The 16,166-nt window shown below is 44.7% G+C and overlaps 2 protein-coding genes across 2 annotated transcripts in view; both read right to left on the reverse strand.

Annotated features, from left to right (window-relative positions):
• Positions 1-8,519: 8,519 nt before the first annotated feature.
• The window catches only part of magixa (MAGI family member, X-linked a), a 48,260-nt gene continuing 40,613 nt past the window's right edge, over positions 8,520-16,166 (reverse strand). Inside the window, exons 13-18 of the mRNA XM_034295900.1 lie at positions 15,052-15,255; positions 14,407-14,492; positions 13,883-14,035; positions 12,316-12,454; positions 11,613-11,700; positions 8,520-8,629 (exon numbers count right to left, since the gene is read on the reverse strand). Coding sequence (XP_034151791.1) covers positions 8,623-8,629; positions 11,613-11,700; positions 12,316-12,454; positions 13,883-14,035; positions 14,407-14,492; positions 15,052-15,255 — 677 coding nt within the window. The 3' untranslated portion in view covers positions 8,520-8,622. The remainder of the gene's footprint in view (positions 8,630-11,612; positions 11,701-12,315; positions 12,455-13,882; positions 14,036-14,406; positions 14,493-15,051; positions 15,256-16,166) is intronic.
• On the reverse strand, positions 9,035-11,606 carry LOC117595386. The gene is made up of 2 exons (XM_034295901.1): positions 9,885-11,606; positions 9,035-9,741 (listed from the first exon to the last, which is right to left on the reverse strand). Exons 1-2 carry the CDS (start codon positions 10,967-10,969, stop codon positions 9,711-9,713), a joined length of 1,116 nt encoding a protein of 371 aa, XP_034151792.1. The 5' UTR covers positions 10,970-11,606; the 3' UTR covers positions 9,035-9,710.

Below are 16,166 nucleotides of genomic sequence, written 5' to 3' on the forward strand. Positions count from 1 at the left end.
GTCCTAGCCCCTGAGGAAGCTGGTTCTTAATCAGTCAATCTTGTAGACATGTACAGTACAGTACAGCAGGACCAGTTCAGAGAGCAAGTCCACGCAATGCTTTGTAACTGAATTCCAAACTAGGGTGCAAAGACAGTGCCGTGTTGACTGGGCTGATGGGAATGAGGGATAAAAAGCTGAGGTTTCACCGTGTTAAGGATCCAGTGGCCAACACAACGCCCAACGTCCACTACATAGAAAACATGGTGATTTCAGGTATTCTTAGGACGTGTTCATGAGCAGGGGGTGGGTGACGTACCGTTTAGCGTTAAAGCATCCAGAATGGCACCCTATTTTCGGCATTTGGCTCACTGTTTTTACCAGGGCCCCAGCCAGGGTTGCCAGTGCGCCGTGTAGTGTGTAGGCTGTCATTCAGGACGCACAGAGAACGTGACGATGTGTGGGGGGGTGATGGTGAACTCTGGTCCACAGCGTGTGGGTGAAGAACCTTTCCTTCCAGCCCGCAGCAATGTGTTGCCATGTGCTTGCAGGGGCTCCACCCTTTATGTGGGTGGAGACTTATGTGTCTCCAATAAAAACCCATTCCATATATATAGTACACTGCATAGGGTATGGGGGGGCATTTAGAACACAGACGTACATACTCAGACTCAGTGAAATCTGACGTTGGTGAGAAAGTCAGAAACAATCACCAAATCTAGTGTATCACCCCCAAACTGAATATGTTTTTCTGTTTGAATTAGGGTGAACAGGGAGTCCCGGGACAGTCCCGTATTTCAGTCTGTTTTCAACTGTCCCGACCTATTTAGAAAAAATCATGTTTTGTCCCGTATTTTCACTCTGTCCTCTGTTTTTATTGGTCCAACAGACTGCCCAATCGAATGTGACAGATTGTCATGATTTGCCATGATTTAAAGTTCCTTATTTTTTGCAGAGTATGATCCAATCACATTTTAGTTCTCAACTAAAATGAACGTAGATTGCAGTTTGTAAGAACACCTTAGTCCACTAGGATTGGTAGGCCCTGCCTTATCTTACTGTGAACAAATCACATTATGAGTTGACAAAACCAGAGAAACAGACAGCAACCAGGCTAGATAATTAGCCAGTCAACTAGGCTCAATCATAAGCCAGTCAACCAGGCTACATTATTAGCCAGTCGATGAAGCTAGATCATTAGCCAGTCAACCAGGCTAGATGATTAGCTAATCAATGCCTTTCTTTTGTACCTATTAAGCTATGGAAAAAACAAACTTCAATTTACACCAACAACCTGAGAGCAATTAGGGTCTTGATCAGGAACAGAACAAGAGATTTTAACCTTGTTAGCTCAAGGATTACATACAGTGACCTTTAATTTATTAGACACAAGGCTACTCTGGCAGCCCACGAAGTGTTCTTACCTGGTCATTTCGCTTAATGGAGCAACACTGCAGTAACAAAAACGAGATGTTCCTTCAAAACACAATTATTTTCAAGGCAAGATTGCGAGTCTGCTTGGCATACCCACCAACATTTTGTTCTGGGTGTTGTTGTGCATTTTGTGATACATTTTGTTGCGGGTTTACTCAGCAACACTTGAAGCTGGTGGTTGTACAACTGAACGTTGAGTCTACTTTGTTTATACTGCGCATATATCCTACTACAGAGATTTTCTTTCTTTTAGGAGGTATGTAAGTGTTTATGTTATTTTAAGAATTTCAGACATTCATTTATTCAGAATATATAAATCTTGTTTTAGGATTTAATAACTAATTAATTCTCAAGTTATTTATATAATTAACGTATTCTGCAGATATTTATCTTGCTTTTGGATTTAATCCATTAATTCAAGATTGAACAGATTGGGCTGAGTCACTGCTGAATGGATACGACAGAACTGTGGTCGTATCCTCAATGGCACCTCGTTAGTATGGCACTGCATTCAACAAAGACCAACATGGCTTAATGTAGTGCACTATATAATGAATAGGGTGTCATTTGGAGCTTTAAATCAAATTAAAATTCAAGGGAATAATCGGTACATAGGAAATTAACATGATCAATCTCAGTTTGGACTCACAGCGTCAGCAGCATAGAGTCAATATAACCTGATCAAGGACAACTGTGGTACCACAATATCACACTTCATGGATAATGTAGCCTTTACCAGCCCGGATCTTAATCTGAACCAGCATGCTAAAGCCGGAAAATAATCCTGCAGCAATAGGAAATGTGAATTATTGAGTGGATTATATAAGGATTTTTTATATTTTATACATATTTTGTTAGTGAAAACAAGTCGGAATTCTGAAAGTGAAAATGTACATTATTTGGACTTTTATCAACCTTAATACACTACAATGTATTGTTTCCCTACATTGGAAAAATACTTTCTACTAAGGCCTACAAGGGAAGTGCTCTATTCTGGTATTTGGGTGACTTAAGGACTTTCAAAAGTTGGTGTCCACCACATCAGACCAGCCAGTGTGAAAAATAAAGAGACAAATCACCCCAGAAATCACATTTTATCATCACTTTATTTGCAAGTCACTTCATTAACCGCATGTCATGTCTCACAGTTCAAAACTCCCTGTTGATGCTGCATTCAGAAACCATAATCACAATATTATTAAACATAGCAAGAGAGAGAGCGACAATAGATAAAAAGCTGTACATCTGTAGAGCGCCATCTCCGGAACGATACATCTCTATGTACAATGGGCGAGGCGCCGGGCCGCAAAACATGGGTCCGCTTCCCAAATGTCATCCAGCTGTCCCACATTCGGGACACGGACAGTGTGGACTTGGCTGTTACTTTACAAAGCTTATAAACAACGGCTACTGTTTGGCTTGGAGTCTGGGGGGGGGGGGGGGGTTCGGGTTACAAAGTCTGTTATAAAGGGTTTTCTCGTTGGGAACACCCGAGAGATGCAAATGTGTTTGCCCAAATGTCAGACTCATAGTCAAGCTCTGATGAGTTCCATTGTTTACGTAGTCAGCGGGAAAAGATAAATGTGCACCCCCTGCAGTCCCCAGCCCCAAGTTTGGGAAACGTGTTTAACATCCCCTCTAACCAATGGGCAGATTCATTCAGGCCTGCACAGGGGTCCAAATTCAGGTGTCCACAAAGATTTTGTAGGCCAGCTGACCTAAAACCTCAGGTTTAGGATCTAATGCAAGTGTTCAGTTCTCAAGACACAGGTACTTATTAAACAAGCAAGGTTCACCAAACCTTTGTTAGACACCTTCGTCAGACACCGTCAGACGCGGCACGGCACTGATACCGCTAAAGTTTGAAGTATATAACGATATAACCATGAAATTTGCAGCAGGCCCATTTACATAGCGCTCAATAATAACATCAAGCTGGATAAAAGATTGTATTCATTATTTACATTGATAAATCTGGTTGAAGTTAAAGGGATAGTTCAACCTAGATTCATATTTGGGGGAAGTAAGACTTACCTTGAGTTATTCATGTAGGCCCGTGGAGTCAGCGTTTGTTGCTCAGGACGCACTATTTCAATTAATGAATTTGGAAAATGCTAAAAATGCTAATTCCACGCTTGGACAGAGATGAATAATGGCTTGTCTTGAAAATGGACTCCTTGGGCCTTCAAGAACAACTCTGCGTACATTTTATTTCACCCAAATATGGATCTAGGTCAAACTATCCTTCTATGGTTAGCCAGCAGTGTCTTTACAACTCTCCCAGTCCCATACCATTGTGTTATATAGCATCCCCATACACAGGAGATGATAAGACAGCACAAACTGATGTGGGACAAGGCTATGAGTGTGGTGATTCTGGTCTGCTTCACCCTACACCATAGTATAGTATTTTAACCCAGAGCTCAATTACATATATAGTACACTGCTAAATATGAAAAAAGGGACATCTGATTTTTTCTTCTTATTTGTTTCCTCAAACAGACGTTAAAATCACCTACAAGTCACACGAACAATAACAATCACAAAACTGTTGATCATGTGATCGTGTTTCAATGTAATCAAAGTACGAAATTACTGTTTATTTTGGACCAAATTGAGGAATCTATTTGCCCTTGCCTCCTGTGGCGCTGACCTCCACCAATCAAAGTGTTTTACTAGGTGGGGAACTGGTGAATGAGTGCACACTCCAGGAGGTAGCAGACGCCATGCTTCCGCACTGTGTCAGATAGCAAACTGATCCTCTGCCAGGAAAGAGACAAATCAACAGAGAAAAGGAAGAAAGGGAAGACAGAGGATAAGAGAAAGATAGCGCCAAAGAGAAAAAGAGAGTGGGAACAGGAAGAGAGAATGAGCGAGAGAATACATAGTGTCAAAGAACAATAAAGAGAGGGGGAGGGGGTGAAAGAGGGGGAGAGAGAATGAGAGAATAAGAGAAATATAGTGCCAGAGTGAAAGAGATTGTAGCCGACTATAAATTCTGTTGATTTACTTTCAGTGCAAAATCCACTGCTGTTGAATGTTGAAGTGGATATAGGATCTAGAACTGACTTTGCTGCATGTAAGGTAATTTCTTCCATCAGCCGGTTCCCTCTGCTGTTCGAGGGGAGAGTATCCCTCACGCTTGGATGTTACATGCTGAACATCTCCCAAGTTTGGAGCATGGTGTTTTTACCTATCAAATGTAGCACTGCAAAAATAAACCAGTAACTTCTCAGGGATTTATTTCATGCTAAGTAGATCAGCTAGCTTTGCTTCAAAGCTTCCAGTGACAAAATGGTGATCAAAGCAAGGTTCGGCTCACACAGGTAAAATGTCTCTGTTACCGTCAGCCTAGCCAAACATTTTAAAAACGGTCATTCTATAAAACACATCATCATCAAATACAGTTTAATACTTAATCAGCTACAATAGTTCATTCGTTGCCCTTTTATTTTTGTCAAAGGCTGGTTTACAATACACCTCCCTCACTAATACAATGCATACATCAATCCATGCTGTATCTTTTCGCAGGGTCGCGTTCATTAGCACACGCGACATAAAAATAAAAGGTTCTGCAAAAAATACAATACAATAATCGGAAAACGACTGTTACAGGACGAGATTCCCCACCCGTTATTTTTGAATACTAGTGAACGCGACCCGGGGTTTTATTGACCTCATTCAGCTAATTTGACGCTACATGGTGCATACAACTCCGACAGACACGGGACACGAAAAATGGCTTCTTATTGCTCAGGAGAGGACGAGGTAAATATAGGGTGCATAATATTCTACCTAGCAACGTCGGGCACTCGCGGGCCTGTTTAACTGCTATGTACATTCTCTGTACATTTACCAAAACGTCTGGTATTGTCTACTACACTACGCTACAGCGCTACGTCGGAGCGCCCGAAACTCCCGAGCCACAGCGCGGTGAAACTAAATCCCACGGAAAGGAACTAAACCAACGAGTCTTACAAAATGCATAGAAGACCAGTATCAAAATGCCCTTGTAGTCAGTCCCCTGAAAACTCCTCAACATTGGCTACATCCCAAATGACACCCTAGTATCTATGCGGTGTCCTCCGTCTAACCAGGGCCCCAGAGGGCTTAGGGTTGCATTTAAGACTCGCTCACACATGGTGAATAAGAATTTATATTTAGCAACAGGCAAGTTACCAGAGCAGATATGGGGGGATTAACTGGGGGAGTACAGAAAGAACGGAGCACAGAAGTGGAGGACAGGAGTCATGGAAGAGGGGAGGTGTGGAGGGGACCGAATGACTCGGTGGAAGAGACAGTAAGAAATGACGTCAATTGAACGCATCTTAAGTGTCAGGCTTTTTTTCTGACTTAAACGCACAAAGGATTTGAAATGGGGTGGACAGGCCCGGCGACGACACGCTAATGACCATGAAATATCAATGAATCATTGATGTAATAAGCGGATTTTCATCAGAAACTGGTAAGGGACACCTCAGCAGTTCTGACAGGACATCTCTGTATCGGGTAGCACGACGTATACACTACAGTACCCATAATGCACGGCGTGTCAATACACTAGATAGATGGCTTAGTAGTAGTGTGGGTGCGTGCGTGTGTGAATGTGTGTGTGTGTGTGTGTGTGTGTGCGCATGTGTGTTTTGTAAAGGAAAACTATGAGGCACTTTGTTACAACGTTCCATCACATCTGCACTGTACCAACTTTGTAGTTTTATTATTTTACTCATTAAGTAAATCATTGCGTCTCGATGCGCGCGTGCGCGTGTGTGAGTGTGTATATATATGTATAGTGTTTGTTCAAGTGGCAAAGTGTGTGACAACAGCTGAGTCCTAAACGACACTCTACCCCCTGCATCAGGTGTGAACCGTTCAGGGGACAGAGGGTCATTGTGTTGGATACAGTATCGATACTTTATTTGGTAAACATGGGTGTGGCTAGAGAAGCGAAAGGCACCTGTTGAGGTCTCTGAAGACCCTCAGATCAGCAGTCGTTATACAGTATTTAGCGCTATATAGTTTGTATATATATATATATATATATATATATATATATATATATATTATATTAAATGTAATGAGAGTATGTAACCTTATATAACAGTATGATAAGTGTCCCCTGGCCTTCTATAATGTCATTATTTAATACTACTCCTACATAAGGAATACGTTTAGGGGGCGGGGTTACATCACAATCCAGGCCAAGCAAGCAAGCAAGCAAGCAGTAGGCGTGTCATCTCTCTCGATGGTTTAACGTAATCATTTTTTGCACTCTTTCTAAAAATAAAAAACAAGTAGAAGTAATCAAAAAACAAAAGAGCATGCTGAAATCATAATATATATATACAAAAGGAATACTGTATTTTCTCTGCACTACACTTGTGGCTGTGGCATGTTATGCCTGTCATACACAGAAATAGCCTCTAGGTGGTGCTGAAACTCCATTTTGTTTTGGTGGCGTGTTGGTTGACAGGAGGGGTTGGATGTGTTAGATGGCTGTTTGTGTTGTTTTTGCTTGCATATCCGTTAGAAAAAGTTCCCATGACGTCGCTGAGAATGACCCAACTAAAGACAGTGGAGACAGAACCATGTACAAGGTAACCAACTGTTGTTGAACGTGTAGGGACCGAGGTCAGTGGTACACAGAGAGTCGGCCCACTCGTCCTCAGGACAGGGTATAAGTCCACATGACAGCCAGGTCGGCCACAAACACTGACCAATAGCATTTCATGGAATTGTCCATCATTGGCAATATAATCCAAATACTCTTCATGAACCTATGAATGGAATGCTGAAAGGTTCTAACGGGGTCGTCTGTTCTAGAACTAGGCCCAATCCTCTGAATAAATGGCTCTGTTGATTGGTTGACTGATGGGCATGGTGGGTGTGGTCAGTGAGTCCTTGTCAAGACATGGATTTACAGGGGTTCGGGGTGAAGTGGACAAGAGAGGGTCCTGCCTTAGTCCAAGTCTTGGGCTAGCTCCGAATCGCGGTTTCTGCTGCTAGCTGATAGGCTGAAGGTGCCGTCAGTCAGAGATTAAGTAACAAAATGTCGGTAACTGTCCCACAACGTCCTGGGCTTCTGGAAATCCTGGTAGGAAAATCCCCAGATTCAGCAGGGAATTAGCGGGAGGTCTGGGAACCCTCCAACCAGGATATCTGGAAAACTGGGAAAAGCTTTGCAAAAGATACCAGACATTTTGTAACGATCACTCCCCTGCTGGTTCTGTTAATCTGGGCCGTCCTCTTCCTCTACAGGTCTACAGGTCAAGACCAGCTCTCATCCTGGGTACCGCCAAAACCTGAGACAGTTTCTGCTGGCTTGGTTTGATCCAGGGGCCAGGGCCCCGTGGGTTGTGGATGACCCCCCGTGGCTGAGTGCTGCTCCAGGAGGCCGAGGTGCAGGACACGTGCTGCCAGGCCTGGGTGCTCCATGGGTCCTCTCTCTGATCCCTGGGGTCTTTCCATCCAGGTGAGGCTCCAGAGGCGGGTCCACAGAGGCTGGCTGCAGACACACTGTGCCCGGAGGAATCTGTGTCGGACAGCTCAGAATCTCCGTCCTGCAGAGGCATGAGGAAGGAGAAGGGAGCCTTCTCTACGTCTGGGGCAGAGTCCGCCGCCTCCCTGTGCTCCCCGCTCCTCCCACCTCCCCTCCCGACTAACCTGGCCTGAGTTTTGCTGTCTGACAGAAGGCTACCCTGCACCTCCCTCTCCTCTAGTCTATCAACACTCTGTCTCCTCTCCCTACTCCTCTGCGTTTTGCTCCTTTGCTTGGCCCTGCTTTTCCCAATCTCCTCCCCCTGTCTGTCCTGGCTCCTCACTGTGTTTTCCAGTAAACTCTGTGTTTGTTTCCTGTTGTCCTTAGCCCCTGAACTCTGACCTCTGTGGCTGACCAGCTGACTTGTCTCTTCCTCAGGCCAATCCAGATCTGTGTCAGGAGTACCTCCCTCCCTGCCTCCTCCCCCCCTGCCTCTCCCTCCCCCCAGGATACCACTCTGTCTCTGCCTCCCTCTGCTCTCCCTTCCTCCTCCCCCTGTGCCTCTCCCTCCCCCGAGACTACCACCCTCCCCCTGCCTCCCTTTCCTCTCCCCTCCACCTCCACCACTATCCACCTTTCCGCCTTTGCTTGGCAGAGATCGTGTCTTATCTAGTGCAGTCACACCCGGCTCCTCTCGGTCAGGAGAGGAGGTGGGGGAGACTGCCATGGGATCATGGCCTGAGAGGGAGGGAGAAAGGGAGGGAGAGAGGGAGGGAGGGATGGGAGGGGAAGAGAAAGAGAAGTAGGAAAAAGAGGAAGAGAGTGGGGGAGTGGGGAGGAAGAAATAAAAGAGAGATGGAGGGGAAGGAAAGACCGCAAGAGAGAAAGGAAGGAGAGAAGGGAAGGAGAGAAGGAAAGGAGAGGTTATAGGGGAATTAAATAAAAAAACAATTCAGAAACAGTTTCCTGTGCTACATAACAACCAGGGTTATCAAAAGAAGCTTGGAGCAGTGAACAAAACCAACACTTAAAATGGGATGAAAATGTACACAAATACACAGAACAGCTGGGAACAAGCCTTGTGGCCTTGGAACTAGAAAACACTAAGTATGTTCATTTCATTTTAATCTCTTTTTTTCAACAAGGCTAATCTGTCTTCAGCGTAAAATAGCCGTTCAGAGATGAACGAGGCTGATGTTTGTACAGACACAACAACATCCTAAAGTGTGGTTACTGCAAGTATTTTTGAATTATATATGTTTTTATGTATATTTATATACAAACATAGCAGGTATAAGACATTATAATGAGCTCATTCATGCTTATATGCTTATCTCAGGAAGCATTATAACCGCATCATAAAGTATTATATCTGCAGTCTTTAAGTGAAGTGTTCCACAAGTCCTGAATGGACATGGCACATCCACAGTTTAACAATCACATATGACTATAAATTACATTGTCCCTAGACCCGAACAGACATGTGGTCCTGTGACCCAGACATGTGGTCCTGTGACCCAGACATATGGTCCTGTGACCCAGACGTGGTTCTGTGACCCAGACATGTGGTCCTGTGACCCAAAGATGTGGTTCTGTGACCCAGACATATGGTCCTGTCACCAAGATGTGGTTCTGTGACCTAGACATGTGGTTCTGTGACACAGACAATGGTCCTGTGACCCAGATGTGGTTCTGTGACCCAGACATGTGGTTCTGTGACCCAGACATGTGGTTCTGTGACCCAGACATATGGTCCTGTGACCCAGACGTGGTTCCGTGACCCAGACATGTGGTTCTGTGACCCAGACATATGGTCCTGTCACCCAGATGTGGTTCTGTGACCCAGACATGTGGTTCTGTGACCCAGACATATGGTCCTGTGACCCAAATGTGGTTCTGTGACCCAGACATGTGGTCCTGTGACCCAAAGATGTGGTTCTGTGACCCAGACATATGGTCCTGTCACCAAGATGTGGTTCTGTGACCCAGCCATGTGGTCCTGTGACCCAGACGTGGTTCCATGACCCAGACATGTGGTTCTGTGACCCAGACATATGATCCTGTCACCCAGATGTGGTTCTGTGACCCAGACATATGGTCCTGTGACCCAGACGTGGTTCTGTGACCCAGACATGTGGTCCTGTGACCCAAAGATGTGGTTCTGTGACCCAGACATATGGTCCTGTCACCAAGATGTGGTTCTGTGACCCAGACATGTGGTTCTGTGACCCAGACAATGGTCCTGTGACCCAGATGTGGTTCTGTGACCCAGACATGTGGTTCTGTGACCCAGACGTGGTTCTGTGACCCAGACATATGGTCCTGTGACCCAGACATGTGGTCCTGTGACCCAGACATGTGGTTCTGTGACCCAGACATGTGGTTCTGTGACCCAGACATATGGTCCTGTGACCCAGACGTGGTTCTGTGACCCAGACATGTGGTTCTGTGACCCAGACGTGGTTCTGTGACCCAGACATGTGGTGCTGTGACCCAGACATGTGGTCCTGTCACCAAGATGTGGTTCTGTGACCCAGACATGTGGTTCTGTGACCCAGACAATGGTCCTGTGACCCAGATGTGGTTCTGTGACCCAGACATGTGGTTCTGTGACCCAGACGTGGTTCTGTGACCCAGACATATGGTCCTGTGACCCAGACGTGGTCCTGTGACCCAGACATGTGGTTCTGTGACCCAGACATGTGGTTCTGTGACCCAGACATATGGTCCTGTGACCCAGACGTGGTTCTGTGACCCAGACATGTGGTTCTGTGACCCAGACGTGGTTCTGTGACCCAGACATGTGGTGCTGTGACCCAGACATGTGGTTCTGTGACCCAGACGTGGTTCTGTGACCCAGACATGTGGTGCTGTGACCCAGACATGTGGTTCTGTGACCCAGACGTGGTTCTGTGACCCAGACATGTGGTTCTGTGACCCAGACGTGGTTCTGTGACCCAGACATCCAGTATTTGGTAAGACCTGCTTTAGTGTCCTGATCACCCTGAATACTTTGCAACTGGAAACATTCCTTAAGGATTTTCTTCCATGCTGACTTGATTGCGTCACACTGTCCATGCTTATTGGTTTGGTTGTTTTCTGGAATACTTGTTATTTCACCTGCCTTGGTTTCTGGACTGTGGAGGCAGAGGTCTGAAAGGATGTAACTGGGTTGACTGTATCATCTACTACTGAAGGTGTGGTGGTCTTTCAGGCCCTAAACATAGCTTACAGCCACCAAAGCACCACCCAAGTGAATGCTACGCTATAAACAGTTTACGATCCAGACAACTTCCACAAGTCAACTGTGGAAGACCATACACCTCCCACGGCCAAAACTCTACAGTCTACAGTTTTGTTTTTTAAAGCACTTGGAAGATTCTTGTTTTAATTCAGGTTGAAAAATGTTGTACTCAAAATGAATATTATTATTGTCATTATTACGATTACTATTATGTAATACAGATTTCTGCTAGGCGGCTTACCTCCACATTTAAAAATGCCGACGCAGAAGTTCTACAATATAAAGGGATTGCACAAACAAACATTCTAGAAGATAATGCAATGGAGAAACAAAAGTTTTCATACAAAAGCTGTAAAGTAATAACTGTAGAAAGTAAAGCGCTGGAGAAAGAATAGTTTTAGAAAAAAAAAGACCAACAGGTGAGTAGAGACCAACAGAGAAGGAAGAGATACCAACAGAGAAGGAAGAGATACCAACCGCGTGTTCTCTGTTCTGCCGATGACATAGAAACAAGGCTCTCCTTGCTTGGAGTTGGTCATACACAAAGACAGACTGGACAGCTCCACTGAGAGAGGAAGAGAGGGACAGAGAAGGGCAAGAAAGAAATGGATATGGACAGAGGATAATGAAAATGAAAGGGAGAGATTGGAAGAAAGGAAAAGAAGGAAAGAGACCACAAGTCGGGATAAAGATAGAGACTTCACGAAGTGAACTAAGAGGCAACCCAACTAGGCAGGAAGTGTCGGAACCATTCTGACAGGAAGTCTTCATAGTCCTGAGAGGAAGTCTGTAAAGTCCTTAAAGCAAGTCTTCACCATTCTGACAGGAAGTCTTAAAAGTCCTGACAGGAAGTCTTTAAAGTCCTTAGAGGATGTTTTTACAGTTCTGACAAGACATCTTAACAGTCCTGACATGAAATCATATAAATCTTAACAAGATGTTTTAACAGTCCTGAGAAGAAATCGTTACAGTCCTGAAAAGAAATCTTAACGGCTCCGAGAGGAGACCACAGAAGACAAGCCTTGGCAATAAAATAGAAAGCATCAAAGTAGTTAAAGGAAACCAGTGAAACTTCCGAGAAACTACATAACAACCTCTAGGAAACATGTCAAGGTTCAGCCACCTGCCCTCCCCATCCCCTCCCTCACCAACTAGCCCTGCCCCCCACCACCAGTCTCACCATAGTCAGGGACATATCCGTTCCCCTTCTTCAGCACCAGGTGTATTCGGTGGCCCCCCCGCCGGATCTGCTCTACCGCCTGGCTGTGGGTCATTCCTGTGGTACTGTCACCATTAATCTCCACCAACTGGTCGCTAACCTGAAGAAATAAACAATGTGACACAGGTTACACAACAGCATAAAAGAATCAAGAACCACGGGTCTCGAACCCACCGCCAGTGCAACGCAGTTATACGTGCGTGGAGGTTGCGTAGACCACTGCGCCCCTCAGGGGGCCGTGTAATCTTAAACCTAACCTCTAGTTTTACTCAAATCTAACCCCAGGTTTAATCTTAAACCTAACCCCTAGTTTTACCCCAAACCTAACCTCTAGTCAGGGTTGGGTAGGTTACTTATTAAATGTAATCCGTTAAAGTTACAAGTTACCTGTCCATATTTGTAATCAGTAACGTAACTTTTTGATTACTCAAACTCAGTAACGTAATCTGATTACTTTTAGATTACTTTCATATTAAGAGGAAATTTGAAAACAAATAGGAATAGCCTATAACCAACTGAACACCTTTTGCAGGATCAATCAATGTTAGAGTTTACATAGCTGGCCAAAAACAGAATTTGCGTATTACCTTATGGGTTGTGTAGGCTACAGTGCCTTTGGAAATGGGTTTCTAAACCACTGCTTTTTACTTCTATATGATTGGGCTACATCTCTACATTACACACTAAAAGTCTGTCAGGTAGTCAGTCATTCCAATTAATCCAATAAACCTTGATCTTCCAGAATCTGATTTTTTTATCTGAACATAACCCAACATTTAATGATGCTTGAGCCTGTTCTTTTATTTGGGTTTTAGTCATCCCACATAGAAACACAAATTAAATTGTGATTATAAACCTGCACTCTTAGCTTAAAGTAAATGACGTCAGCAGCCAATGATAACCAATGAACACAATTTTCAGAGATGCAAAGCAAGCAGAATCACATGCCTACCTGTATGGACGGAGTTGATGTGGCCGCGAGTGCTTCCCAACACACCTTTTCTCCCCAAATGTCGTGGTAAATTCCATATAATGTTTTATCTTGAAGGCAGCGCCATGTTACAGCTATCTAACAAATAGTTGCCAAATCTAGTAAACACTGTTTTTTTCCAAAAGTATCTGTAATCCGATTACACCATTTTTGTTGGTAACGTAACAGATTAGTTACTGTTTTTTTGTAATCCATTATTCCCCAACTTTGCCTCTAGTTTTACCCCAGACCTAACCCCTAGTTTTACCCCAAACCTAACCCCTAGTTTTACCCCAAACCTAACCCCTAGTTTTACCCCAAACCTAACCCCTAGTTTTACCCCAAACCTAACCCCTAGTTTTACCCCAAACCTAACCCCTAGTTTTACCCCAAACCTAACCCCTAGTTTTACCCCAAACCTATCCCTTGGTTTTACCCCAAACCTAACCCTGAGGTAGTTTTTTCCCCTTGTAATAAGGGCACACTGTTGGTGTTTTATAAACCTTGTGAGGACCATTAATGGGTCTCTGTTAAATGGAGGTATTCGGGCTGACAGACCTGTATCTTATGGCTCCGGGAAGCGGGTCCTCCCTCCATCAGACCCAGGACATACAGGCCCATGTTGTACTCACTGCCCCCTCTCAGACTGAAACCGAACCCCGTAGGGCCCCTCTCCAAGTCCACACTGTAGAACCGCTGGTCCTGCTGTTGCTGGGAGACGGGGGGGGGGGGGGGGGACAGACAGAGAGAGGAGAGAGTTAGGCTTTTTCTTCATCTTCATTTCATTTGATTCAGCTGACCCCTCTTTTGTTATTATTCCCACTGAGCTATAATTCTCCACCCTCATTCTCCTGGACTCACACACACCTAGGACCGCTTTGGCAATGTCTACAAACATTATGTCTTACCAATGAAGCAATGTGAAAAGTCATTTGAAAGGGAGAGAAAAACAGTTAAGAAAGATGTCGCGGTCAAACATACTGATGCCAAATTGTCGGACGAGGTCTGTAATGATGGACACACACGGAATGATGACATGAATAAATACTTGAATTAATAAATAACTAAATAAATTTACATACAAGCCTCACCTTCAGCCTCCCTCTGTGGGCTTTCCTTGTCCTGCCATCGGTGTCCGTCTCTGGGCCCTCCAACAGACTGGATGTGTCTGGTGGGAACACAGAAATACAAAGAGGTAAATCGTGACACTGGATGTGTCAGGTGGGAACACAGAAATACACAGAGGTAGATGGTGAGACTGGATGTGTCTGGTGGGAATACAGAAATACACAGTGGTAGATGGTGAGACTGGATGTGTCTGGTGGGAACACAGAAATACACAGAGGTAGATGGTGAGACTGGATGTGTCTGGTGGGAACACAGAAATACACAGAGGTAGATGATGAGACTGGATGTGTTTGGTGGGAACACAGAAATACACAGAGGTAGATGATGAGACTGGATGTGTTTGGTGGGAACACAGAAATACACAAAGGTAGATGGTGAGACTGGATGTGTCTGGTGGGAACACAGAAATGCACAGAGGTAGATGGTGAGAGTGGATGTGTCTGGTGGGAACACAGAAATACACAGAGGTAGATGGTGAGACTGGATGTGTCTGGTGGGAACAGACATACACAAATATGGGTGTAAAGGTATGTCTGTATGGGTGTGTGTACTGATGTACCCATGTGGGTCTGTATGGGTGTGTGTACGGGAGTCCGTACTGGTGGCGGTGTTTCTCGGTATGATGGTGAGGCGCAGCGTGTTGCCAGCCCGTCTCAGCAGCTGGGCCAGGTCTCTGTGAGGGAGGCTGACAACGGAGCGCCCCTCTACCGCCTCCAGCTGGTCACCGGGCTGGATCTGACCTGAACGGGCCGCAGGGCTTCCCCGACGCACCGTCACAAACCGATGGGACAGCATGGACGAGGCTGGAGAGAGGGATGGAGGGGGAGACAGGGATGGAGGGGAGAGAGGGAGTTAAGAGTTTGTAGTCAACTGTGTTAAGTCTGGAGAGATAATGAAGTTAACATTGTTAAAGTCTGGCGTGATAGGGTATGTAGTTAAATGTGTTAATGTCTGGAGTGATAATAAAGTTAACTTTATTAAGGTCTGAAGTGACGATGTAGTTAGCTGTGTTAAGGCCCGGAGTGATAATGTAGTTAACTTTGTTAAGGGTGGGGTGATTACATATTTAGCTCTGTTAAGGTGTGCAGTGATTAGGTAAACCGTGTTAATGTCTGGGGTGATAATGTAGTCAACTTTTTTAAGGTTACAAATTATTGTGTGATTATTTAGTTAGTTGTGTTTAGTCTGGAGTGATTATGTAATTTATTGTGTTAAGTCTGATGAGATAATGTTGTTAACCATGTTTAGGTCTGGCATGATTATGTATGGTGTGCATGGGAGCAACACATCAATAAGACATTGAATAAATCACTGTTGACAGAAGTGTTGGGTGATAGTGTTGGGGGATAGTGCTCACTTTTCCCAAACATCCAGCCAGTGGAACTGCCTGTGCACCAGGCTTCTACATTATTCTAGACAATGGTGCTGTGAGGAAAGACCTGTTTACACAATGATGATATGTACAGGCAAGCCACACCTGTGATACCACTTCAAAAACAGGCCTCAAGCTCAATCTGTAGTAAGCAGGCATGTGTGTGTGTATGTGTGTGTGTGTGTGTGGGTGTCAGTGTATTTGCTTGAACCGTTAGCTTACGTGGGCATTCTGTCTTCAACAGTCATGCTAATTATTAATGGTTCATTAAATAATTGAGTAACGGCCAACTTCTGACGGTAGACATAAAGTGACGCTACTGTATGCTTCAATGCTCATCAG

Source organism: Esox lucius, chromosome 12 (assembly GCF_011004845.1).
Source record: "Esox lucius isolate fEsoLuc1 chromosome 12, fEsoLuc1.pri, whole genome shotgun sequence".
NCBI lineage: Eukaryota > Metazoa > Chordata > Actinopteri > Esociformes > Esocidae > Esox > Esox lucius.